The sequence below is a fragment of the Argentina anserina genome, chromosome 4 (genome assembly GCF_933775445.1).
Source record: "Argentina anserina chromosome 4, drPotAnse1.1, whole genome shotgun sequence".
In the NCBI taxonomy this organism is placed as follows: domain Eukaryota; kingdom Viridiplantae; phylum Streptophyta; class Magnoliopsida; order Rosales; family Rosaceae; genus Argentina; species Argentina anserina.
In genome coordinates this window covers 19118687-19144353 of record NC_065875.1, presented here as the reverse complement: position 1 = coordinate 19144353, position 25667 = coordinate 19118687, and the positions used below count along the sequence as shown (strand labels likewise).

At 38.0% G+C, this 25667-nt stretch overlaps 5 protein-coding genes and 1 pseudogene across 5 annotated transcripts; 3 read left to right on the top strand and 3 right to left on the bottom strand.

The window, feature by feature from the left end:
* Positions 1 to 1587, top strand: LOC126792540 (xyloglucan endotransglucosylase protein 34). Its single transcript, XM_050518946.1, has 4 exons — positions 1 to 230; positions 322 to 422; positions 511 to 704; positions 992 to 1587. Exons 1-4 carry the CDS (start codon positions 41 to 43, stop codon positions 1389 to 1391), a joined length of 885 nt encoding a protein of 294 aa, XP_050374903.1. The 5' UTR covers positions 1 to 40; the 3' UTR covers positions 1392 to 1587.
* A 2175-nt stretch (positions 1588 to 3762) lies between these two features.
* On the top strand, positions 3763 to 9067 carry LOC126792541 (60S ribosomal protein L21-1-like; annotated as a pseudogene).
* Positions 9068 to 10566: 1499 nt separating this feature from the next.
* Positions 10567 to 12094, top strand: LOC126791669 (UPF0481 protein At3g47200-like). The gene is made up of 2 exons (XM_050518142.1): positions 10567 to 11124; positions 11228 to 12094. Exons 1-2 carry the CDS (start codon positions 10567 to 10569, stop codon positions 12065 to 12067), a joined length of 1398 nt encoding a protein of 465 aa, XP_050374099.1. The 3' UTR covers positions 12068 to 12094.
* A 298-nt stretch (positions 12095 to 12392) lies between these two features.
* LOC126790935 (uncharacterized) lies at positions 12393 to 17099 on the bottom strand. The gene is made up of 11 exons (XM_050517313.1): positions 16909 to 17099; positions 16551 to 16824; positions 14355 to 14492; positions 14095 to 14253; positions 13897 to 14003; positions 13676 to 13790; positions 13477 to 13593; positions 13158 to 13395; positions 12974 to 13065; positions 12725 to 12868; positions 12393 to 12647 (listed from the first exon to the last, which is right to left on the bottom strand). The coding sequence occupies exons 2-7, from the start codon at positions 16818 to 16820 to the stop codon at positions 13486 to 13488; spliced, it is 897 nt and encodes a 298-aa protein (XP_050373270.1). The 5' UTR covers positions 16821 to 16824; positions 16909 to 17099; the 3' UTR covers positions 12393 to 12647; positions 12725 to 12868; positions 12974 to 13065; positions 13158 to 13395; positions 13477 to 13485.
* On the bottom strand, positions 12621 to 13296 carry LOC126792330 (uncharacterized). Its single transcript, XM_050518782.1, has 4 exons — positions 13158 to 13296; positions 12974 to 13065; positions 12725 to 12868; positions 12621 to 12647 (listed from the first exon to the last, which is right to left on the bottom strand). The coding sequence occupies exons 1-4, from the start codon at positions 13294 to 13296 to the stop codon at positions 12621 to 12623; spliced, it is 402 nt and encodes a 133-aa protein (XP_050374739.1).
* A 3629-nt stretch (positions 17100 to 20728) lies between the features above and the next one.
* LOC126792329 (uncharacterized) lies at positions 20729 to 21237 on the bottom strand. Its single transcript, XM_050518781.1, has 2 exons — positions 21204 to 21237; positions 20729 to 21105 (listed from the first exon to the last, which is right to left on the bottom strand). The coding sequence occupies exons 1-2, from the start codon at positions 21235 to 21237 to the stop codon at positions 20729 to 20731; spliced, it is 411 nt and encodes a 136-aa protein (XP_050374738.1).
* Positions 21238 to 25667: the final 4430 nt, after the last annotated feature.

Genomic DNA, 25667 nt, shown 5'->3' with positions numbered 1-25667 from the left:
CTTTGGGATCTTTTCTTTTGTGTGTTTCTTGCAGAGAAAAATGGCTTCTTCCAAGCAATGGACTCTGCTCTTGAGCTTAGTGGTTATGGTCTCTATAGCAATGGCCGCTCCCCCAAGAAGGCCTGTGGCTGTACCATTTGGAAGAAACTACATGCCCACCTGGGCTTTTGATCACATCAAGTACTTCAATGGTGGCAATGAGATTCAGCTCCACCTTGACAAATACACAGGTACAAGAAACCAAGACAAATGTGAAGAAGCTTTCTAAGTTTCCCATATTATCTGATTGTTACTAAAATCTGTGTTTCATTTTGGAAATAGGTACTGGTTTCCAATCCAAAGGTTCATACTTGTTTGGCCATTTCCATATGCAAATCAAACTGCCCCCTGGTGACTCTGCCGGAACTGTTACTGCTTTCTATGTGAGCATTTATAATACTCATCTCACTCGCATTGTTCCTTAGCTTCTACCACTCTGCTAACTATGGAAACTTTCCTTTTATGTTGCAGCTGTCTTCTACAAACTCGGAGCACGATGAGATCGACTTCGAGTTCTTGGGGAACAGAACAGGGCAGCCCTTCATTTTGCAAACCAATGTCTTCACCGGAGGGAAAGGTGACCGTGAACAAAGGATCTACCTCTGGTTCGACCCAACCAAAGACTACCACTCCTACTCTGTTCTCTGGAATCTCTACCAGATTGTGTAAGTTCTTCAAATTTTCACTCCAAGTAAATCCAACACTCCCAAGTTCAAATCAAACACTACCCAACAAAGCAAAAACATTAAAAAAAAGGTTTTTAAGCTCAAGCTTGTTGACTGGTTTGTCCATTTTTTTTTCAACCGACAAAGCTTGAAACTTTGCATCCTACAAAATAATTGAAATGGGGTCTTCCCCTTTTCCTTTGTTTGACATATTTAGTCGTGATTGATTCTTGTCTGGTATTCTATAACAATGTTGATGATTTGTGCATGACTAATTTGATGATCAGATTCTTAGTGGATGACATCCCAATCCGAGTGTTCAAGAACAGCAAAGACTTGGGAGTGAAGTTCCCATTCAACCAGCCCATGAAGCTCTACTCGAGTCTCTGGAATGCCGACGACTGGGCCACCAGGGGAGGGCTGGAGAAGACCGACTGGTCCAAGGCTCCCTTCATAGCCTCCTACAAGAACTTCCACATCGACGGCTGCGAAGCCTCGGTGCAAGCCAGGTTCTGCGCCACCCAGGGTAAAAGATGGTGGGATCAGAAGGAGTTCCAAGACCTTGATGCTTATCAATGGAGGAGGCTGAGTTGGGTTAGACAGAGGTTCACCATCTACAACTACTGCACTGACAGGACTAGGTACCCTTCACTCCCTCCAGAGTGCAAGAGAGACAGAGACATATGAAGATGATGAACAAGATTGAAGAGTGCATACATTTATGTGTTATATGATTCTGAAATTCATTTTCTTGAATTGGGTTGTTTACTATGTTGAATCAAAAGCTAGCTCTCATACCTTGTGAGTGTTAATCACTACTGTCATTGTTATTGTAATTCTTATGTATTTCTGTCATTATTATTGGATTTGATCTTATAGTATCTCTGGATTTTATGTCACTTTGATCATGATCCGCGTATTAGGGATTCATGTGTGCACATGCTTAAAATAGATTAAGGATTTCAACTAGCTGCAACATGGTGATGATGCTATCTGAGTAAAAGGGCCAGAAATTATTGGTCTGCGAATTACACGAGGCACAGAGATGGGTCGGTGGCTTTTTGGCGTCACCTATCTCTATAAGAGTTTGATATGTTTTGGCAGTTTTTTTTTTGGTTACATGTTTTGGAAGTTTTTTTATTATATATTGTGTGGGGAAGAGTGGGATAATAGATAGTTTATTTGGTTTAAGAACGAGTTTTGGTGACATGTTTGGAATGCTTCCAAGGCTCTCTCATGCTTCTAAGAATCTAAGGGATGGGATTATCTTGGAGGGCACAAAACGAAACAAAACAAGATTATCCCATCCGAGATTGTCTCTTGTAGAATGGTGATCAGAAAAGATGAAGGGAAGGTTTGGTTCTAAAATAATATGCATGGGGAAGTAGAAATTTCAAATGAAATACACACAAAAGTGTTATTAATGAAAGGTTCTCTTGTGTTTTATTAAAACAAATGAAATTTGGAAGTTATAGAACTCTTGTTCTCACCAAGGAATTTGTTTACGTGACGATGGTTGGTAGCCGTATCCCTATATCTTTCGAAATTCATCTCCTATTCAACAAAAAAGCAGATAGATTTGTAAAACATAGCTAGATTTAGTTGGACTTGTATTCAAAGGGTAGGGAGGAGTTGTTAATTGTTATACATGTACATTGAAACTTTGATGTCTCAAGATTGGCGACTCTGCATTATATAAATACAACTCAAAAGACAACGAGAAACAGTGAAAGGAGGGAGGAAGGAGGCCTGGAAATTGACAGACGTGAGTGATGAGTCACTCACTTGGAAATGGTAAAGTAAGAAGCATGCAGATTTTGCGGATCAAAATTGGCAAAACATGGGGGGCAACAGTCAATTAGGGCATCGGGGGCTGCAAAGATTGTGATAGACTGAAGAACTTGAACTCTAGTGGAGAGTTGGAGGCATCAGCACCACTCACGCGATTTTGGTTCTTTGTAATAGGGGGAGGTGTGGGATAAAGTAAACAAGTGAGTACAGTCACGTACAGGTGTAAGATGAATTGGTAAAGCGATTGATGACTGAAATCCTGAACAAAGTTTTTTCCAGTACACTGTCAAATGTTCACTATCATGTGAATTGATTGACGATGATGGCTGCTACAGATTACAGTGGGGGTGAGAGCTGGAATATATAGGAGTTGTCTCGTGGGGATTAGTAGCAAGGGTGATGCAAGTGACTTGGAGAGACAACAGAACCCTAAACCCTCACGGCCTCACTCTCCATTTGATTATGGATTCTAGATTAAGCTTAATGAACAACAATGTGTTGTTTGAGAGATTGATTTAGTGATTTACCATAGATCATATATGGTACAACGGAAAATGTGAGTCTCAAATTGTGAAACGAGACACTTTAAATATGTACATGTATGTCCCTTAAAAAGAACGAATGTGAAGTACTTATTCCACATGAATAGATGCAACGATTAAAAAATTGATTCTTCTAACTTACTCTTGTGCAAGAGATCAAATATCTTTGGGTAATTGGATTCAAATCTATGTACCACTTTCAAATTCAACCGCTACTGATTTGAGACACGATTTTAAAACCATTTTTGATGTATAATCAAAAGATCTAGTAATATTTTTGAATCTCATACTCCAAACCCAAACACATCACACATGTTTCTTGTGTTCATACAAGAGTGTCAAAAACACTTTCATTGGCTATTCCTTATTGATTATTTTTTTGGTACATACCACTCTGGGCCGGAGATAAGATACGGTACATGCCATCTCAAGGGGGTGTTGTTCACATGCGGATAATCAAACTAGTGATTTCATATTACGAGGAGTATCACATCAGCATTCGCTCAACATACAGATGCAGCCTGCATTACCACTATTCCTGATTGATTATTGAACAACTAGTATGCACAACTCATGTCAGATTGACCCGAATAGGGTAGACCGGGTTGCTTGCTATCCAAGCGCAAGTTTGAGTTGGCCCAAAGTTGCATATAAAACCTCAGCCGTTTAGCCGGTTTAGGGTTTAAGAAAAAAGAGGGAAAATCCAGAAAGAGAGGGAAGAAGCAATGCCGGCCAGTCACGGACTTCGATCTTGAACCCGCGATCTCTTTGTCACGACCCCGAATTCGAATTCGAATTCGAAGTCAGGAAAACTCTAAAACAATCTCAAATATATTGAAATCATCTTATCATAACAGTGTATCAAAACTGAGTCCACATCATGACTCAGTCGACTTGAATAATACACATCAATTCCTAAGATCAAAGCAATCGAAAAACTGGCTCCTCGGGACTATGGAAAAACACTATCATGTCAAAGCAATCGATCAAGCATGTAGTGACCTCAACCAATCAATTCCTAAGATCACATCATATGTGTGGTCTGAAATCACTATCAAGAAAACATAGAATTCCCTACCCCAATCAAAATAGGACAAGCCTTACATATTGTCTCAAGCTTGAGAGATACTCCAAGAGATGTAGGGATCAACCCTAACACCTCCACTACCGAACTAGCAATAAGAGAGTGTGATGCTCCCATATCAGACATTACTCTAGCAAGGTAGTCAAAAATACATAAGGTATTTTCCACTCTTGTATCCCGCTTTTAACCAAGATATTTAGAGGGAAGATGAATCACCGAAGTATTATTACAACATTTCTATTTAGAGGACCAGACCTTCAGGTGTAGCTCCTAACACTCTTGCGTACCCAGTGACATATCAATATTGAAGAGCATGTGATGGGAATCCGATGCAGTCAGGCCATCGCTCCTGGATGATATTGATAAATCACCAAATACATAACCTACGCTCTGATACCAATTGTCACGACCCCGAATTTCGAATGATAAAAATTCAAATTCGAAGACATGAAAACTCTAAAACAATCTCAAATATATTGAAATCATCTTATCATAACAGTGTATCGAAACTGAGTACACAACATAACTCAGTTGACTTGAATAATATACAGCCAATGGAAATGTAAAATTCACTCAATCCTTACCACAAACAGCAGAAAGAAATCTTCGACAATCTTCAGAAAAAGCCCATTAATTCTGTTAATCCACACATGCAGAACTATTCCCTACACCATCGAATATGTGTACGGGATTGCAAACACAAACCCGGTAAGCTTTACAGCTCGTATGAATAAACCAACAGTATAACACACATAGTATACAATAGAATAAAATAATGAAAACATTTAATTATAAATGTACTCATAAGTCACAGGACGGCCCATCTGGATGACAAAAAATATCTGAAAATATAAGTACTCATGAGACATTGGGCAACTCATCTGTTTACCCAAATTACATTTATAATATAGGTATTCAGGAGACCCAGGTACTCATCTGTTACCTCTCATGCAGTACACCGCCAGACACTGGGCAACCCATATGTTACCCAATCTCCAAAAATATAGATCCTCATAAGCATGTTACCCATATGTTACCCCTCATGAAGTACAACGACAGATAGACTAGAGCTCTAACTGAATCGTAACTGTCGCCTGGCAAATGCTAGATACCGACATGCCAATACGTCCGAAGACTGGTCCGAAGACAGAAAAATACGTCCGAAGACATAAAACACGTCCGAAGACAGAAAATGTTTTAACAAAACTCAATGTTAAAACCACGTAGAATAATAATCCACCCATGTTATTTTACTACAACAAGCGACTCTTGCTCAAATAAAATAAATATAGTTGCTACAGTATAATTCATTTGGAAATAAGAACGTAACAATATATAATATAGCAATCCATATATATGTATCGTATTTACCATTTTCTACACATACACAACCCACTATATTATATACATGTCATAGTTCGATCTTTTTAAGGAAACGTAAATATGAGTCACCGCCAATGGTAGACTCGTCATAGTGACATTTACTCACATTCACCATAGTCCATAATCACTAAAACCTTTTAAAAATCATTTATTAAAATAGCGTTTCAGTTATCCATGAACCGTAGATGATCAAGTTCACGTAATTTAAACCAAAACATATTTTTAAAATAATTTTTATAAACTAGTGATGCAACGACTATAGTGACAACTCAACAAAATTCAATAATTATAATACCTAGGAAGCACAGAAATGTGCCTTCACCCACGTTTCCCGCTTCCGTAGCGGAACCATTCCGGAAACTCGACGAAAACGTCCGTACACGCTTGGAAACGCCCGGAAACGTGTTTCTAGAAAAATATGTTTTGAAAACGCGGTGGAAACACGAGTTTCCGAATTGGAAACACGAGTTTCCGAATTGGAAACACGAGTTTCCAAAAAATAAAGGTTTTTTATGTTTTTTTTTTTAAATGAAGGGCTAGACCTACATTCGTCCAGTGAAATGACTTATTTTGACATATTTTTGACCTCCTGCCGAGTCGTTGATCTTCCTTCTCTCTTGTTGATACCCAGATCTCTCATTATATTTGTATTATTTCAAATGTTGAACACCAAGTTATTTAAGTTATTTGAGATTTTGAGTTAGTTAAACTAAAAATTTGTTATTATATTTATTTTTTGTATATTTATATATATTTTTTATTTCGACGTTTCCAAAACGTACCAGCTTCCTAAAAATTTGAGAAAATTAGATATAAGCCCAATATTAAAGTCCCTTCTTTAAAATACATCCACACCCAATTTTCTTTCAATCTATACCCAAAATCTTTTAATATCAATATTTATTCCTTTTATAAATGTTGATCTACCGTTCTAATACATAAAAGTTATATTAAATTATTTCATTACGTTTAGATTTTTACATCCATTTAAATATGGAATTAATGAATTTCGTCCATAATTGTTTCATTGTTTTAAATTCATATTACTAACTTCAATCTATATATATACTCATTACTAGGCTATTCAGTTTTGCAAGTTTTTCGTATCTCTTTGTTGTTGTTCTTCCATCAATCTATCCAATTTTGTAAAGGTTTACACAATTCTTGTTTTTAAGCAATATGAGCTAGTAAAACGAATATTATATGAGAAATTCTTATTGTGAGGTACGTACACATCTTTGTTCTTGAATGATTTTTTCTTCTTCTTCATGTTAGATATATTATAACATAAATCCACTGTAAGAGGTATAATATTGTTTTGGGACGAGAAGCATATGTAATATATATACACTACAAAATCTAATAACAAAGTACATTAAAATTATATATATGCATGTTTTCCTCGAAAAGAGGTACAATATAAAAATTTCCTATGTCAAGAAAATACTCCTAATCTTTAGGTTGAAATTTAAAAAGATACATATCAACTAGGTTGTCTCGTACCTATTAACCAGGTTAACAATGTTAACTTTTACCTTTATGTTAGCTTATAAAGAGATGATTGAATATTGAAAAATTAGTGCTGCAAATAACAACCTACAAATTTTCAAGTTTCATCTTTAAAAATTTACCTTTAAGATAGATAATTTAAATTACTAAAACATAAGTATTACATTCATTATCTACCTTAATTTAAATTAAAATTGCAAACAGAATTCATATAATTTTAGCAATAATAATGAGTCAATGTGCAATCTACAATTAGGTATTTAAAAGAGAATTTAATTCACTATAGTTGACTAATCAGACTTAAATAGTGACAACCTATGTAATTCTTGTTAAAATGAAAGACAATTTATAAGTTTAATTAACAATATTTGAGAGAAAATTAGAATTAAATAATATGTGGTTTATTTTAAAAGTATGTGTCAAAAATGGGTATAAAACTAGATACCCCTAATTTTTTTGAAAAACATATTTCCGCGTTTCCAAACGTTTTGCTTCCATGTACCCATACCTGATTCCGTGCAGCCTAGTATAATACTACTTCGATCATGATGATAATTGAGAGGTTTACTCACCTTAATTCCTGCGTGCAACTTACACGACACTGAAAGTAATTTCCTCACTCGTTTCGTCGGTCACCTAATAGCATGATAAAATGCTTAGAAAACGATACGTAAAATATTAGGTGACGATTTCAACACAGCTAAATACTGTTCATAAAACACTGTTCGGTTTTACAGAACACTGTTCACATTTGCTGTCCGTACTGTTCACCAACCGCCACCAATGACCACCAAATTTAACCACCACAATTTAATGATATTCCTAACAACTTCTTAGTTCACCACAAAGTCTAATTATGAGCCTAAACACTTCAATTTAGTAAAAACCGAAAAGCCCCAATTTAAAACTTAGGATTTCTTTTGTTCGATTCTCCTAGCACACAACAATTTGGGTTAAGTCTTTTGGAGGGTTTGTAGTATGGAAGGAGACCTTCAAAATGGGACAAGAATCTTACCGATTGGTTGCCGGAGGAGGGAAATCCGACGAGTTGAAGTTCGGTGAAATATGCATTTTCGGGAGAACTTCCGGGCTTCACCGCTCCCAAACGGCAGCGAGATGGCGGGTGGTGCTACCACCAATCGACAGGGGACGCAGCAACCTTTCAAACGTGACTGGTGCGGAGATCCAGTGGCCTAAAATCAGGTGCTCGGGGAGAGAATTTCTTGATTTTTTTCGGGGTGAACAGTACCGATCCGAATTTCTGATTTTTCTCCCCATTTTTCTCTTTAATTCTCCTATTTATACTATTTCCAACAATGTCCAAATACATTTTGATTCGTAATTTCTTCATACAAACTCCGATTTAGGTGTGCCGCGTGTCCACGAATTCGTATCGACGAGCTCTACGACTTCATGTAAGAAGTTTTTTAAGAAACCCAATGAGTCAAAAGTTAACTCTTAGACTCGTGAAATTAAACGTTCCCGAACAATTAATCTTTCGAACCCTTTCGTTTTCATACTCGTGAAATAAAATTAGAAAATGACCAACTTAATAATATCAAAGAACGCATTGGAAATTAAATATGAATTTTGGGGTATTACACTCTTTGCCCGCGGTTTAGGGCAGTAGGGCTACATCCCACTCTCCACCTACCTCAAAACCTACCGGACCGGCCAATACGTCGACGTCAAGGTCAACGGCGCCGTCCACAAGGGCATGGCCTACAAGTTCTACCATGGGCGCACAGGTCGGGTCTGCAACGTCACCAAGCGGGCCGTCGGCGTCGAGGTCAACAAGCAGGTCGGCAACCGGGTCATCCGCAAGCGCATCCACGTGCGTGTGAGCACGTGCAGCCGTCGCGGAGCTAGGAGGAGTTTAGGGCGAGGAAGATGAGGGTGAGATGAAGAATGCGGCGAAGGCGCGTGAGGAAGTGATTAGTACAAAGAGGCAGCCGGAGGGGCCGAAGGGAGGGTTTATGGTTGGAGGGGCTAGTTTGGAAACTGTCACTCCTATTCCTTATGATGTTGTCAATGACCTCAAGGGTGGTTACTGATGGGGTTTAGGGTTTATGAATTTCGTTTCGTTTTGGAGTCGACTACATTGGATTTCTATGATGATTTTGTCTCTGGGTAACTCTTTTAGTTATGATTTTGCAATTTTGAGGAATTGTGTGTTGAGTTCTGTGGATGAACTGGCATAATGTAGAAAAATGGGACTGTTAAGCTAATCAACGTGACATCTACCTTGATGATTTTTTCGATTGCACTTGTTAAGCAGTTTAGCTACAAGTTGGAGAAGAGCAATGGCGGACACGAAATGGACCATTCAAAGAACTGAAGATCTTTATAGGATGGATGGTGTCTCTGTAGAGCAAAGGAGGAAGAAATGTAAGCCACTGGTACAAGTACAACAGGTCAAAAGCTGCAAGCCACTGATGCATGCTATTTTAGTTACCCAAAGGTTCAAAGTTCTAAATCCTTTTCTCACCAACATGATTTAACAGCCGAAGGCCTAACTATGCAATTATGTTGCTGAAAAACATGGTGAATTTTATTTTGGGATAACTACTTGTTTAAGTAGGTATATATGAATGAGAGACAGTGCAACTGCCGGAATACAAATAGCCCAGCTCTTTTTGTTAGTCTTCTGGATGAATCATTATTAGAATATGTATACAGGATTAACAGGAACTTATATATCGCTGAACAATTTTGCTTAATTAACCTCATCATTCGTATTTACATTGCACGATGCTTAACATCTGATGGTTTATGGGGTCTGTGGTTCGTTGGTTACTTATGATTTTGGGTAAACGCAATCAAATTCCAGCAAACAGAATCCAAGCCGACAGCTACTATCGTATCTCTAGGTGAATGGGTAAAGAGCTTTGTTGCTCTCAATCCTCTCATGCATGCCTTGAAACTAAGCAAAGAAACGACTTCACTGAAACTGTAAAATATTTACTGAAAAGAATGTACAGCGGAGTAATAGCCCGTTCTTGAATTCTATTCCCGCCAACCTCAGGATGGACTGTAGTAATGTGATATCTGCAATAATGTCGTGGCAACTCTATTCTATGATTTCTCGTGTTAGAAGTTATTTGAATAAATCCTCAAGGGGTTAGTGTTTGTTTTACTAAGTTTGTATTAGCAACCACTGGATTGAGCTTCAAGCCGAGATGAAGAATGTTCTAAAAATATATTGAACTAAAATAGACACTCCAAGGAATCAACTACTTACCTTGATGGTCATGGTTTAGTAGTGAAACTTTCCAAGTTCCCTTGCATGAAGAAAGGAATGTTCAGACTCGTGGTTTATTACTAAATTCCCAGACAACTTTAGCTTTAGGAATTCCTAAGACTGTTTGTATTCTTCTTTTGGTGCAGTACCATGTGTCGTTGGTTTGATTCTAAAGGAAGGAATCACATTGTACCCACTGAAACAGTGAAACTTCATAATTTGATTATGATTTTCAGGGAAGTATAAAACCGCCAACAGATTGATTTAGTAGTCTCAAGTCAGTAATATCGATTATCAAAGCAGACGATCAGAATGGCTCAGTGGATTCTTCAAATTAATGAAGATCTCAAGAACATGGAAGGTCTTTCAACAGAAAGAGATCACTGGAATAAGGGATCAATCTACAAACTACCAGCCAGCCTCACAGACATGAATAAGAAGGCCTACAAACCTCAAACAGTCTCCTTCGGACCTTACCACTACAATTCGTCACATCCGATGGAGGAGCATAAGCACCGCGCGCTGCTTCATTTCCTCAAAAGATGCGGAAAGTCTCTTGAGGTGTTTGTAGATGCACTGGCTGAAGTAGAGAGTGATTTGAAGAACTCGTATACTATGCTGCATTCTGTGCCAAACGAAGTTATAGACAATTTTCTGCAACTGATGATTATAGATGGCTGTTTCATGCTGGAAATCTTGAGGACTGCTGTGAATGCACCGGATGATTATGCTCCTAATGATCCTATCTTCAGCGAGCACGGTAGGCTCCATGTCGTGCCATACATCAAGCGCGACATGTTAATGCTGGAGAATCAGTTGCCAATGCTTGTTCTTGAAATGCTGGTGGCAGTTGAACATGGTAAACCCAAGGTAGCTGGTAAAGTATGTCAACCTTGAGTCTTGAATTACTGATAGTTAGTTTGTCGAAAGTTTTATTCTCAGTACGCAGTAATAACTACGTTATTTTGGACAGGATGAAGAGTTTGTGACCAAGCTCATAGTTAAGTTCCTCTGCTCCTGCAATGTTTCTGCAAACATGGGCAAGTGTGTGCATGTATTGGACGTGTACAGGAAGAGTCTGCTTCAGTATGGACCTGATCCCAAATATATTCGCCACAAAATACAGTCCATGGCGCGTGAAGATGAGATCGTCTGGTCTGCAACAGAGCTCAACGAGGCAGGAATCAGGTTCAAGAAAAGTGCAACTACAAGCCTCAAAGACATCACATTTGCTCGGGGAGTGTTGAGGTTGCCTGTGGTTGTTGTCGATGACACCACCGAGTCCATGTTCTTAAATCTGATGGCATTTGAGAGATTCCATGTAGGAGCAGGAACTGAGGTGACATCTTATCTGCTCTTCATGGACAACATCATAGACAATGCGAGGGATGTCGCCCTCTTACACTCGAAAGGGATCCTCCATAATGGTCTGGGGAGTGACAAAGCAGTGGCTAATCTGTTCAATTCACTCTCTAAAGATGTGACACAGGATCCGGATAGTAGCCTTCAAATTGTACATAAGAGGGTGTATCACTACTGCAGAAAGCCCTGGAATGTGTGGCGCGCCAATCTTATTCACACTTACTTCCGAAATCCATGGGCTATAATCTCTTTCGTTGCTGGTTTGTTCCTCTTTGTGTTCACTATAGCTCAGACTGGATATTCCATAATACCCTATTACTACCCACGAGATTCTTCTCCTAACACTGTCATTGTTGTTCCAGCTCCTCCAAACCATTCCTCCTCCTCGTCACCATCAACACTTTTGACTTCTTTCATTCTTGTTTCTATTGTATGCATGCTTACCAATTGATGGATTCTCTCAATAGTTTGTGGAGTTTCTCATTGTTTTTACAGCTATTTCATTCATATTATTGAGTTCTTGTTCAAACTTGGAACAAATTCCTCACCACAACATAAACCATAGTTTATACCAGCATTTGGAAGTTAAAACACGTTCATTTATGCAGGTCTCTTTTTACCATTCCTATTCCTATATATTAAACATCGTAAACTTTTGAATCTATGACGTGAAGAGAATGACATACATCACGAAACACGATGGCCGGCACGAAAGCAATACTTGATAAAATCGTTTGCAGTATAATTATATCTTTGAAATCCTTCCTATTTACAGATACCGCAGGCAATTCAAATCTCTTCATGCATTTTGTTTTTCATGCAAGCCGAATTAGTAAAAAGTTAGGCCTACACCATTATGTACAGAAGCTCCAATACATACATGGAAGAGAATGAACTGAGAAAATGTGATGTCGCCCCTACAAAAAGATGAACTCCAGATTGTCTCTCTTCGTCTCCAAACTGAGCAAAATTAGACGAACTTAAAATTACTCGCCTCCATCAGTTCATTTTCCAATTCCAACTAAGGTGAGCTGCAAGAGGCGGTACAAATTATCACACTGCAATAAACTACTAGATACTGAGACGCGATGCAGAAAAAGGAACTTACAATGTTATTCTGAGGCTTGCCCCAGTAAAATCCATGAAGAATAACTGGCAAGAGATTGCAAGCTACAAGAACAAAAATTGCCAATGCATGCTTCCCCATCCACTCCAGTACAATAGTTGGACGCCGGTAGCTGCAAACATCAACCTGCCATGACATTAAGAAAAATTGTGAAGTAACATCTAATTCATCAGGTCAAGGAGAATCAAGAAAAATTGTGAAGTAGAATTAGATGACTAGCAATATTCCTACCATCAAGTAGATTCCTGCAAAGATAATGCCGGCAGAACCAGCTGTCATACACATGTAACTGAATGTGTAAAGAGCCTTGTTTATACGCATACCTGAAAAGATGAAAGCAGATAATTTAGTGAAAAACAAAAGACATTTCAACAGTTTCTACTATATACAAGAAAAATCTGAACAAGTCCCTTACCAAATAAGTCCATTCCAAGGCCTAAGACTACGAGAGACGTGGATGAAATAGTCCAGTGCAGAACTCTGTTCCGGTGATCCTTAAAATGGTTAATGATGTGACCGTAGTGCAAACCAACCAAGCAGGTAACAATGGCCATCAATGAACTTAAAAGTCCTTCAGGATCAAAAGGGGCTTGACACCAAGAAGGAGCATTATCAGGTAATGGCCCATAGTCTGGGGAGTTGATACTGCATTGCTGTTAACAAACATTATTTTAAACTTTAGTAAAAACAATGTGGAGCACCAAAAGTAAATGATTTCAAATGCATATAATTACCGCTGTTCTTCAATAGATGGGTCTTCTATATAAATGCTGAAGACCCAATAAATTGCGATCAATCATCGCAACAGCATTACATGCCGGTCCTGTGTCACCCCTTACTCCACATTTCACCTTCAAGATAGAGAGACAGTGTTTAAGCCACATTTCTGGTAAGTCAGAAGCATAAATCATGAAAGATATTATCGAAGCATACTGAAAATATTTTTGGTGCAGAGGAGGGTCCAGTAGAAACTTGGTACTCCCAATCAGGAACATACAAGCCATATAATAACAACAGATATGTCACACTTATCATCACTGCCATAACCCTGTGAAAGAGGTCGCATGCGTTCAATATTGAGCATGTAGATGTGATAAGAAATGAAACAGAAAACAAAACAAAAAAGGAAGAAGTAAAACGTAAATACTACTTACAGCTGAAGTTTATACTTCCTGAGCAGAGATGATCCTGAAATAACAGTCCCATCGCCCTTAAGCCAAATCTCGCACAATGCAGCCACTAAATACCCTATTCCAATTCTCTGTGGGAAAGACTACCACGTTAGAGGCGCTATCCTGACCAGAATGTGAAGAGCGTATATAATTGTAGCGGTAATACTGCAGCATACACACCTGTAGAATGCCCATCCATCTCATCTTTGCAATATCGACCCCGAAAATTAGTTCCTTGATGCCGTGGAAAAATCCACCTTGAAGAAACATGCCTAATGCTAGAAGCTTAAACCCCCTCAATAATGCTTTTTTGGTTGCAATGGCCCTGCATGACAATCTCTGTACACAAAACAATAATTAAGAATGAAAAAAGTAGGTAGATGCAAATAAAAGTATGAAAAAAGATGTTGTGGGGTTATAAAGTCGATAGGTACAGGTACCTTGTACACAAGGGAAAGTGAAACACCAACCATAAAGAGGAAGAATGGCATGACTAAATCTGCAAGTGTCAAACCATTCCAGGGTGCATGGTTAATTGGAGGCAGAAGTCCCCCAGCTTCGTCCACTAATATCATCAGCTGCATCATCAAGAATTAGTTACATAAGTAATCATGAAAATATACATCTATCTGAACTCGAAAAAATAACTATGGTACAGTTCCTTGCGATACGCGTCGAAATTTTTTCGCAGCTGTGGCGCTCATTTATCATAATTTCTATAAATTTTGATTAAAAAAAGTATTTCTAGACAATCAAAAGCCGCTCCTATTAGCATTAATAAAACAGAGTTAGACTACAAAAGCACTTCTGTTAGAGTTAGACAATCAAATGTGTGATCTGAACATGATAAAAGAAAGAGTGTTATAGAAGCATTTTAAAGTTGTTTTGGAATCTAAGTTATATTGTTTTTATAATCTTATTCTACAATGACATCTTAAATCCACCTAAAAATTGCTTTCAGAAAAAGCCTCTTGTATGGATCACCCCTCATTATCCTTCAACTTCAAGAAGTATAGAGAGGAAGTGTCTCCTGCACATAAATGAGATGACTATGGTTTTCAGTTTGCACTGGTCTGAAAGTGCAGGGGTGTTAAATGCCAGTGACAAGACTCCTTGGCAATTTCAAAGCCCCAGCTGCAATTGCCAGTGACTAAACCTGATTCACTGCTTCAGATCCATTCTGCGACCTCTTTATGTTAGGTAATGTAAATGGTGAGGCACAATGATGACATTCATCACACTCCTCAAGGACTTATGTATAATAAGTATAACCAGCAACCGACCCATAATACATGTCAGACCCATCACGTCATATTGAAGATTAAAGGAAGCAGAAGCAGATTGCTCGCTATGTGCGCAAAATGAAACCATAATAATACTAGAGCAGAGTGTTTGGTGCCGCACCGCCACCACCGATACTATCATTTCTTTTTTGTTTTAGTAAAGCATTCTGAGCTGGGCCTCACTAATTGCTATATACACTTCCCTATATTTTTGTCTAATTTTATTTTCTGTTCTACCCTCAATTCATTCGAGTCGAGTTTTCATACATTCACCTGGCAAATGGGTTCTCCATGTTGACTAAAAAAAAAAATGTTGCAACCGAAGATGTTCTTGAAAATGTTGGGTCCAACCGTCCAACACAAGCATTCTCTATATCAACCCAGTACTTAATTCTTCCTCTAAACAACACTTCGATCTTGCTCAATACCAATAGATCTAATGGATCGGAGGGCAATCAGAATGCATGAGATTTAAATATCTCTAAATTGGAGTCAACACCTTCTAAACTATTTACCCATTATATATCAAAGATCAAAATAAACTATTAACACAGAAAATTGCTTAGAGCTACTTGACGGGGTCATAATTGAATCATATATTGATGGACAAGTTTCATTGTCTATAGAAACTATATATTGGTGATCATGCAAACTTATATCGAACACGAATAAAGTTTAGTTAAGTGTAAAGAGATCTTACCATGAGCACTGCAATTTCACAAGGAGAGACAGAGACCTCATACACCTCAACTGAGTTTTTAGAAAAGGGTATAATAGGAAATCAATTCTTACAAAAAAATATGGGAGGTATATACAATAAATATAGAGATGCATATAGAACCACCATTTTAAGATTTGTTGGCACACACTGTATCTTTCCAATTCCTTCAATTCAAATGGACCATAATTTCACTGAATTGGCATGAAATGAAAGAACATAACACCAATAATCCCGATCTTCTTTTTCCCAAAAATGAATCCAACGAAACATTGCTTCTTAATTAAAACCAAGAAGCTAATACAAAAACCCTGTTGACCTATAATGAATTAAAAAAAACAAAGTATTTTGTTCCGGATTAAGATATCAGAGGAGTTTTAGGATTGATTTTAGCTACCGAGATTGTATCTAATACTTGAACAAAATAACGCAAACGCAAAAATAAATAAGAAAACAAACAAAGAGGGAAAGTAAAACGACGTCGCTTTAAAGAAAATGTTAAAGGGTTTAAACGTCGTCATCTTCGCCGCTTAAGAGTTTGGTAATGGAAGTATAAACTCGAGACTTTGGGTTGCGACGGTAACGAAAGGACGCAAAAGATAAGGGAGGAAGGAGGGGGCAAAAGGGACATTTACCGCAACCGTAAGTCCGCGAAAGACGTCGAGCGAAACGAGCCGTTGCTGCTGGCGGTGGAGCACCTTGGAACAAGTAGGCAATGTGGTTCCCTCGGAGTGACTGTAGGCGGTGGCGAAGGAGACTGCGTCGTTTGGAGGGGCGGAGGATGTGAGCTTGGAGATCGGAACAGCCATCTCAACGTCTTGATTTACATTCTTGATGATCACGGAATCCGCCATTCCGTCTTCTTCATCAACTTCATGAACTTTGATAGGCTCGTACAGCGCCATCTCCCTAGTATTATTCAACGTAAGGATTACAAACCAATGTAATGCATATACTCCAAAACGAATGAACGAATGAGATAAATGGGAGAACCTGATTAGGGAGGGCAGAACGAGCAAAGGAGAAGAGGGATGGATGAAGTTATCGTTTCTTCTTCGACTCCTCGACTCCTTCGCTGCGGCGCTTGATGGCTGCAGGAGATGGATCGAACCGGATTATGTGTATGTGGATTTTCTTTCTCTTAGCTTTTTTTTGGTGGTTGTATTTTCTGTTATTTTGAGAGGCTATGATGAGAGAGATGTGAGAGAGCTGTGTTGTCGTACTTTCTATATTGCTATCTGCCCCCCCCCCCCCCCCCCAAAGTCGATCAATGACAACCCTTCCTTCTCTCTCTCTCTCTCTCTCTCTCTCTCTCTCTATATATATATATATATATATATATATATTGCGTATATATATATATGAGAAACGTATAACGGTGTAGAATACCTATTTTTATAGATAAATGTTTCCTTTTCTTTTTTTCGTGAGGATATTTGGTGCTTTTGGAACACACTGGCAATTCCGTTTCTAACCCTAGTCGACTTTGTTGCTGCAACTAGAACTCCGTCTTCCAATATAACTCCAAATGGGGGTTGCTCGTTGATTTGCGCACGGCGTACGTGGCAGTTGCCGGAGGAGTAAGGTTTTAGGGGTGATAGATTGCATGGAATGGGGTCATATGGGGCAGAGGTTTGAGCTTTGCCACCGGCTTAGATTCTTTGTTTTTGCTTTCAGCATGGGTTCGCACAATCGCACCACTTAGCTTTTTGTTTGTCAGAGGAATAGATGAGATGAGAAAATGGTAATTCGGAAGGAACAGTGTTGATTCTCCTGGTTTTTGTTTGTCACTACACAAATGACATATGTTGCATGTGTACATTTCAATATTCGTTTGATAGTTTGTACGATTTAAGATTTGGGATTTCACCAATTAACAAGGATGCAAGTCTTCTAATTCCACTACGTACTATATCTAATCGAGATTGCTTGTTTTTATTCCACTTCATGATCACTTCTAAAAAGTTAGTTTGGTTTTGTCGGAAAAATTAAATAAAAGAAGCTTGTACATATTGATCAATGAATTGAATATTGCAATCATGGGATGAAGCCTGCATGGCAAGAGTTAATTGAACAATACTGTGTGCCTAACTAAGCAACGGGACTTCCGACCTAAAAACAAAAAAGAAGCAATGTGCGACTCTATTAGCCTTCTTGGTACAGATTTTGTACCAATATTGAAGTTAAATATCATGACCGCCACTTGATCGGGTTAACAATAGAGAGTATATATATGAATAATAGATCTTTAAAAACAAAAAAGTAACATGTTCATGTCCACGTACTCCAATAGTTGACTGATTTTTAGAAAGAAACTACTGAAGCAATTGCGGCAATTGGTATTCGGAATCTACTGTTCCACCTTTTACAGAAGCATAGCTTGCATGTCCACCATGATCTTCGGAATTCATGTTGGGTTCCTTTTTCCCGTGGCTACATGAGCTAGGGTCACGTCCACTGGTAGTGGTTCTTTAGTGCCAAGTGACAGAGGAATGTGAGGAGATAAAAGACGGAAAGAAACATTCCTTATTCCCCTATATAAAACACACAAGAGGGCGATGTTTTTTTTTTTGTTAAACACAAGAGGGCGATAGATGAAGCGCCAGAGCAGAACGATATGCATGGCTCTCAAAGATTCGAAACGCCGGTTTCTCAAACAAGGATGATGATGATAGGGCTGGATTGGTTGGTATATCAGTCTTAATTTTCCAATACCATATACCAACTAATATATATTTGGTATGAAAAATCCACAATTTATACCAACCAATAACGTTGGTATACCAATTAAGTGGTACGGTTGGTACTCGGTTGGTACGGTTGGTAATGGGCTTGTACCAACATATTTAAGGCCCAAAAATTTTAAGGCCCAACCCAAATAAATAATAATAAATAAGTTAAATAACAATAGAATTCTAAAGTCTTATATAACTTCAACCAAATTACCAAATACAAAGTCATAAATAGAAAGTCAAAATCCAAATAGTCAAACTGTTAAAGTACTTATGAATTCTCAAAACAATTGAAAAAATAAATGATAGGTTTAAATGCGATATATGTTGACATGTTGTAAGCAGTGATGGTGCTACTGATAGGTCTAAGCATTTGTACTTGGGAATTCGATTGAATCGATTCATTCATAATTAAATAAAGAAATTGAAGACAAGAAAAATAGTGTACTTGAGAAAGAAACTCGGAGAGATTAGATTAAGGTTAGTAGATATATATGGTTTGAATTTATTTTTCAATAAATCTACAATTGAAATTTAAAGATATATATATATATATTTAATTAAGTAATTTAATATAATATAAGTTGGTAGGTACGATATACCATGGTATATGGAAAATCTATACCACCTACCTACCGTATTTTTAATATTAGTACGGTATACTGTACCATATACCATGTACCAAATATTTGGTATACCAACATATTTGATACGGTTGGTATACGAATTGGTTGGAATGGTTTTCTATACTATTGCCACTCCTAGATGATGATGCTCCATTTCCACCGTCTAAACAATAAGCACATGCCGACCACAACCAACATTAGGTAAAATAATGCAATGTCATTTCCATGCACCATCTATGATGTCGTAATCGATGCTCGAGTCATCTTCATGTTTTGTGCCAGGGCATTACGTACACCATGACAAAACACAATTCGGGTCGTTACCTCGACAAGTTAGGGTTTTGTGTGGTTTTATACTCTAAGAACCTTCGCATTCGACACAATTCAATATGCGAAATTTTTGTTGGATAGATGTGTTTTAAATACGTTAATTAAATATTATTTTTAATATATATTATATATACTTATATATTTTTCTTTAGCTAATTTGAGGAAGAAGAAACAAAGACATTAGATCTTTTTTTATTTATCTTGTACGATTGAGATTAAAATAAGAAACTAATACACATTTACACAGTCTAACTGACATATACATCCACACACATGATTCATTTTAGCCATGTTTAGATCTCTCACAATCCCATCTCCACCACTTCTTTATCCCAGAAACGTTTGATATCATCACTCATATCGATTGGAAGCTATCAACCTCTATCATCACCCAAAATCCAAAACTCCTCATCCAAATTCTCTCACCAGTCACCACCATACCCAACCATATGTTAATTCATCTTGATCTTCTTCCTTGATGGATTGAAACTAGGTTTGCATGATAAATCATCCGAATACCTAGAGTGAATAAGTTGGAATCAATTCAATTAAAATCAATGAAAATTGGTTTGAGAGGGTGTTTATAAAGAGAGATGGACGGTGTGAATTGTGCAGCTTTAGGAGTAGATTACCATGTCTAAACCGTATTGAAATAGGACTCACCATGTCTAAACTGTATTGAAATGAGACAAACGTATTTGACCGTGTCCAGCCATATTTTTCCGTATCGTGTCCGTATCCCGTATTTTGTGTCCGACACGGGATATAGTGCCTCTTTGGCGTGTCCGTGATGAGAAATTCTTCGGTGGGGCAAACGCACCACCTGGCAAATGGGGGCAGACCAATAAGAAGACAACACATGTCTAATTTTCCATGTCAGCATTACTGTCATCCTCTTCCTTGGTCGCCGTCAACAATGCATTCCCTCTCCTGCCGACTCCGGTGCCGATTCTCACTCTGACACTCCCATCGCCATCACCATCACCAAAACCCTGGCCCTCCTGCCTCCCCTACCGCCGCGTCAGCCCTACTCCAATCTCTGCCGCGCTCTGTCGTTCGACGACGTGGAAAGCTCCGGCTATGGAGATTTCGATGCTTTGGATTTGGACTTCGACGAGGTCGAGATCATTGAGGAAACAGAGGTGGACTGGGATCGGGGATGGGGCAGACCCTCGTTGCATTCTCCGGCGTCAACGGCACGTTGCAGCGGCTCTCGTCTTCTCTGATTGTCGAATCAGAGCCCTCCCCAATCTCCTTTTTGTTGCCGCTGTCATTGACACAGTCGTTTAATCTGAGCAACGACACTCCCCTCTGCTCCTGGTCTATGATCACGTCGTTTGGGATGAGCTGCGAGTGAGAAACAACGACATCATGTTGGGGATGCTCAATGTCATCGTCCTCGTCTTCGGAATCGATGGCGGAGACTAGATGGTAGTACTCGGCAACGGCATCTTCGTCGTCGATGTTGGTGTTGGAATCGCTTCCGGTGTGGTTTTCTAGAGCTGCATAACATATGTCATCCAAATATGAATCAAAACAACGAACAGAGAGAGAGAGAGAGAGAGAGAGAGAGAGTTTGATGATTACAAAGTGAGGAGACCTTGGATGAAATCGTTAGGAGAGGTCGCGTTCATGGTTTTGCAGTCTCTTGAAGAAAGAGCCTAAGTTGTTGACGGCGACCAAGGAAGAAATCTTACGGCATTGGCGACGGGGACCAAGGAAGAGGATGACAGTAATGCTGACATGGAAAATTAGAAAGGTGTCGTCTTTTTATTGGTCTGCCACATTTGACAGATGGTGCGTTTGCCCCACCGAAGAATTTCTCGTCCGTGATACATAGTCTATACTTATATCTTACACGTCAATGTCTGTAGAATTCCCTTGGCATGTTATAGTTGAAGCAGTACATATATACTGCGAGCTGCAGAGAAGCACAACGACGAGTTTGTTTGTGTTTATCATCGTATTGAGAAAGCCATCGATCATGGGTAAAGCCTTAAAACATGAGAGAGTAAGTGGTCGCGTTCCATTATATATTGCCATAACATGTGCATTTAGAACGATTTCATCAAAAGGTAGTAAACATATGCGACGCCCATGCACGTCTATAAATATGCAAAGTTGTAACTCTACATGAGTAGGATGCGAACTGTCTCAGGTTTAATGTTTCAATTGTGTGAGCCTAGATATCTCCCGAACATTCCTTATTTGTATTTCTTCTCTCCTCGATCCCTTCTCGTTTGTCTTTATGCCGTTGTGTTTTTGTTTGACGAGTTTGGCATGCTATATTGTAGACGCCATCAAGCCAAGCAATTAATTAAACTGTCGAGTTTAGACTACTACGTACGTACGTACTCACATGATTGTTTATGCATGATTAAGTTTAGCACAACCCCATTACAATTGAACTAGTAAACCCCATTAACAAGTAATATTGAAGTTGAATATTTTTTCATCTATGTGTGCAGATATGTAATGTTTACAGGTTCTTCAAATGGCTTGAGGTATGGTTTCGAACGTTTTTGTTAGAGGAGTTTTTATTCATGCATGTTCTCTTTCAACCCTTAATGGTGTTGGTGTTTCAACGTTTCCAAAACCTAAACGTCAACTTTGGTTTCTAGTCTCTTGTAATCTAATTTGGTTTATTTAGATAACTAGGAATCTGGTGCGTTACGAATGTAAGATTTTTAATGTGTTGGAAGCTCAACGTCATCTTTTGGAATTGTTCAAAGAGTCTGTTATGCATTCTTTTCATCCTTATAAGAAGCATCACAATATGTTTATTTTCTCTATTCTTACCAACTCACAACTGTCTGCTCATGCTACCAGCTTCATCCCGTCTTTTAATTAAGAATTTATTGGCTGAGGGTTTGCTATTTGTTAGGAGTGTTTTATATATATGGTTTTGCATGTGTGAGTGTACACATGCCGGATTGAGATTTTATTTATCATTTTTATTTGAGTTTATTAGACATATGAAGTCAGATTATTTTATTCCCCTCCTTTTTTTAATTTGATTTTAATAAATTAAAGTCAGCCCTATTTTTTTAAAAAGGTTCTCTTTCAACAATTGATCGAGGGACCAAAAAGGTGCGAGTTTTCGACAAAGAACATGAGCTTTCCACGCATAGTTTTTGTGCTTCCCTCTTTCTCTGTTATAAACTATGAAGTTAGATGAAGTTGTCCAAAGAGATAGTGTGCTGCTGATTCATAGTGCCACCATTAACGTGATTAGTGACTAGGAAAGCATCTCCTTACGTATTTGATTCGGCAAAGGTCGGTGCAGTTAAAAGAACCAACTAATCGGGTACAAAAACCAAAAATAACTAGTTTATAATTACAGATACATACATGTACAATCTATGGGCTGTCATTAGTTTTAACAAACTAGTAGTGTTTTCTCTACGGAAGTAAATTTGCCGATCACTATTCAATTACTTACTTTGTGCCCACCTAGAATGCCAACAGACGTCTATTATTAATATTGAATTGTATTTTTCCAACTCATATTTAGGTAATAATTAAGTAATTGGACACATGATATGAGTATAGAAGGGTGTACACAAAATAAACAAATAAATTGGAGTCGGCAAATTTATTTCTCTTCCTCTAGTGTCGCTCTCCATTGATGCCTACGTTTTCTTTCAGTAAAGCAACATTTACCGCCTAAAAACATGAAGTAGTTGGAATGATTGCTAGCGGTGATGGCCAACCCAGCACTTCACCAATGTTGTTAATTATGTCTTTCCAAACCAACAAAAAGATCAATTTCTAGTTTAGAGTAAGATCATTCGGTGCAAAATGGACACTTGAAAACAGAAAACGGTTGGCTTTCTTCTGAAAATTGTCCAAGCAGTAAACTTAGAATCAGGCAAGTGTAAGCACAACTATACATACAGACATAAAAACAAGCAATGCCAATGGATCCTTGCTTCACCCTCAGATGCAATGCTCTATATGCAGTTGTCAGATTGCGAGTTTGCGACGGATAATGGAAATTTGGATCATGGACGAGTAAGTTCGTATAGACGTCATAATCATGAGCAAGAGGTGAGGAAAATGTTAACTTGAACCCTCTCAACATTTGATAAATGGTTCATATCCTTCCCACTCATTAGAAACTTTAGAACGTCAGAGGTTATAACACGAAAGAGAGTTATGTAATCGATTTAAATTAGCCGGCAGCCTAGGCTATCGTTTGTTTGTTATCTTGATGAAATCTAGAGCAAGAGAAATAAAATAAAAGATAAATAATAATAAAACGTTATACAGAAAAAAGCAGGGAGAACGCAGAAACATGTTATGCATCGATCTATTGTTAACACGTCTTGATTACAATAAAATAGAAGCAAACTGTCAAAGAGTTGAATGACCCCATCATGAAAAGTTATGTAAAGAAACAGCCCGCACCATACTTGGGAGTTGGCAATAGAATCACTAGCTGTCTAGCTTAATTGATAGCTTTCACGACAAAAAAAAATGACTAGACCAAATGAAGAAAACATAAATTTACATAAAACACGAATGGGAGTTAGGTCTAATTTGTCACTTAACCCGAAATTTCAAATGATAAAAATTCAAATTTGAAGCTATAAAAATTTTAAAATAATTCTAAATATATTAAAATCATCTTATAGCAACAGTGTATCGAAACTGAGTTCACAGTATGACTCAGTCGACTTGAATAATACATAACCAATTTATACACTCAAGTATTATAAAAATTGGAAATGTAATATTCACTCAATCCTCATCACAAATAGAATGAGGAAACCCTCAGTAATCTTCCGAATAAACTCTCCGAGCTTGCTAATTCTCACATGTAGAACTATCCCATATACCATCGATTTGGTGCACCGGGATTGTAAACACAAACCCGGTAAACTTTTCAGCCCGTATGAGTAAATCAACATTTAAACATACATCACTTACAAAGGAAATTTACAATCAACATTTTTAAAGCATGTGTACTCATGAGACTCGGGCAACCCACCTGGTTACCCGTAACAAATAACATATTAAATTATGAGTACTCATGAGACTCAGAAACCCACATGGTTACCCGTAATAAATAACATATTAAAATATGAGTACTCATGAGTGATAGTCACATATTTATGTGACTTTTATTGTGTTAATTATTCATTTTATTTAGTTATTTTGTTATGTTTTTATATTTTTAATTAATTTTATTTGTTTTTAGGTATTTTGAAGTGGAATAAAGAAGAAGAGAAAAACCATGCAAAAATCTGATTTTATTTTGGGTGTAATCATCACCTCTAGGTCTATCACTTCATTATTTATCACCTACTTCCTCCATGATCATTCACTTCTTTCATGATCACCAACTTCCTTCCACTTCATTTCATGATCACTCACTTCCTTCTTTATCACTCATTTCCTCTATGATCATCCACTTCCTTCCACCTCATTTCATGATCACCCACTTCCTTCCACCTCATTCCATGATCACCCACTTCCTTTCATGATCACCCACTTCATTCCATGATCACCCACTTCCTTTCATGATCATTAACTTCTTTCATGATCACTCACTTCCTTCCACTTCATTCCATGATCACTCACTTCCTTTCATGATCATTAATTTCTTTCATGATCACTCAATTCCTTCCACTTCATTCCATGATCACTCACCTCACTCACTACATCATTATCTCTCACTTTTCTATACTTTTTTCACCACTATTCTCCTCTATAAAAACCTCCATCACCACCATCTCTAAACACATCATTTTTCCACAATCAACGAACAGAAATATAGAGAGAGAGAGAGAGGGGAAGAAAAAATAGAGAGAATAAACAGGAAAGCAGAGATTGAGAAAGCTCTGAACCACTGTTATTTTTCCACTGTGTGCAGGAGCTTTTTGTATGCATACTCGAAATTTTACAAGCTCTGAACCACTGTTATTTGATCCAGAGAATGAGAAAGCAACAAAGCTAAACAAGAAACAACAGAGATTACAGGTGAACACGAGTAACAGTGTTGGTGAGGATTCTGAGCCTAAACACCATTCTAATTCAAAGACTGAGTTTGAGGAAGAGC

Bases quoted from the DNA above. Each gene is read 5' to 3' on its own strand.
- LOC126791669 (XM_050518142.1), top strand. From the start codon at position 10,567: ATGGCTCAGTGGATTCTTCAAATTAATGAAGATCTCAAGAACATGGAA. The intron at 11,125-11,227 runs GTAGCTGGTAAA...TATTTTGGACAG, and splicing joins TTGAACATGGTAAACCCAAG to GATGAAGAGTTTGTGACCAA.
- LOC126792540 (XM_050518946.1), top strand. From the start codon at position 41: ATGGCTTCTTCCAAGCAATGGACTCTGCTCTTGAGCTTAGTGGTTATG. The intron at 231-321 runs GTACAAGAAACC...TTTTGGAAATAG, and splicing joins CCACCTTGACAAATACACAG to GTACTGGTTTCCAATCCAAA. The intron at 423-510 runs GTGAGCATTTAT...TTTATGTTGCAG, and splicing joins GAACTGTTACTGCTTTCTAT to CTGTCTTCTACAAACTCGGA.
- LOC126792329 (XM_050518781.1), bottom strand. From the start codon at position 21,237: ATGAACGCGACCTCTCCTAACGATTTCATCCAAG. The intron at 21,106-21,203 runs GTCTCCTCACTT...TATGTTATGCAG, and splicing joins TCCTAACGATTTCATCCAAG to CTCTAGAAAACCACACCGGA.
- LOC126792330 (XM_050518782.1), bottom strand. From the start codon at position 13,296: ATGGCCATTGTTACCTGCTTGGTTGGTTTGCACTACGGTCACATCATT. The intron at 13,066-13,157 runs GTAAGGGACTTG...TCATCTTTTCAG, and splicing joins CCTTGGAATGGACTTATTTG to GTATGCGTATAAACAAGGCT. The intron at 12,869-12,973 runs GTAGGAATATTG...ATGTCATGGCAG, and splicing joins TTGCAGGAATCTACTTGATG to GTTGATGTTTGCAGCTACCG.
- LOC126790935 (XM_050517313.1), bottom strand. From the start codon at position 16,820: ATGGCGCTGTACGAGCCTATCAAAGTTCATGAAGTTGATGAAGAAGAC. The intron at 14,493-16,550 runs GTAAATGTCCCT...TTGATGATGCAG, and splicing joins TTCGCGGACTTACGGTTGCG to CTGATGATATTAGTGGACGA. The intron at 13,594-13,675 runs GTATGCTTCGAT...TCTATCTTGAAG, and splicing joins CTGCACCAAAAATATTTTCA to GTGAAATGTGGAGTAAGGGG.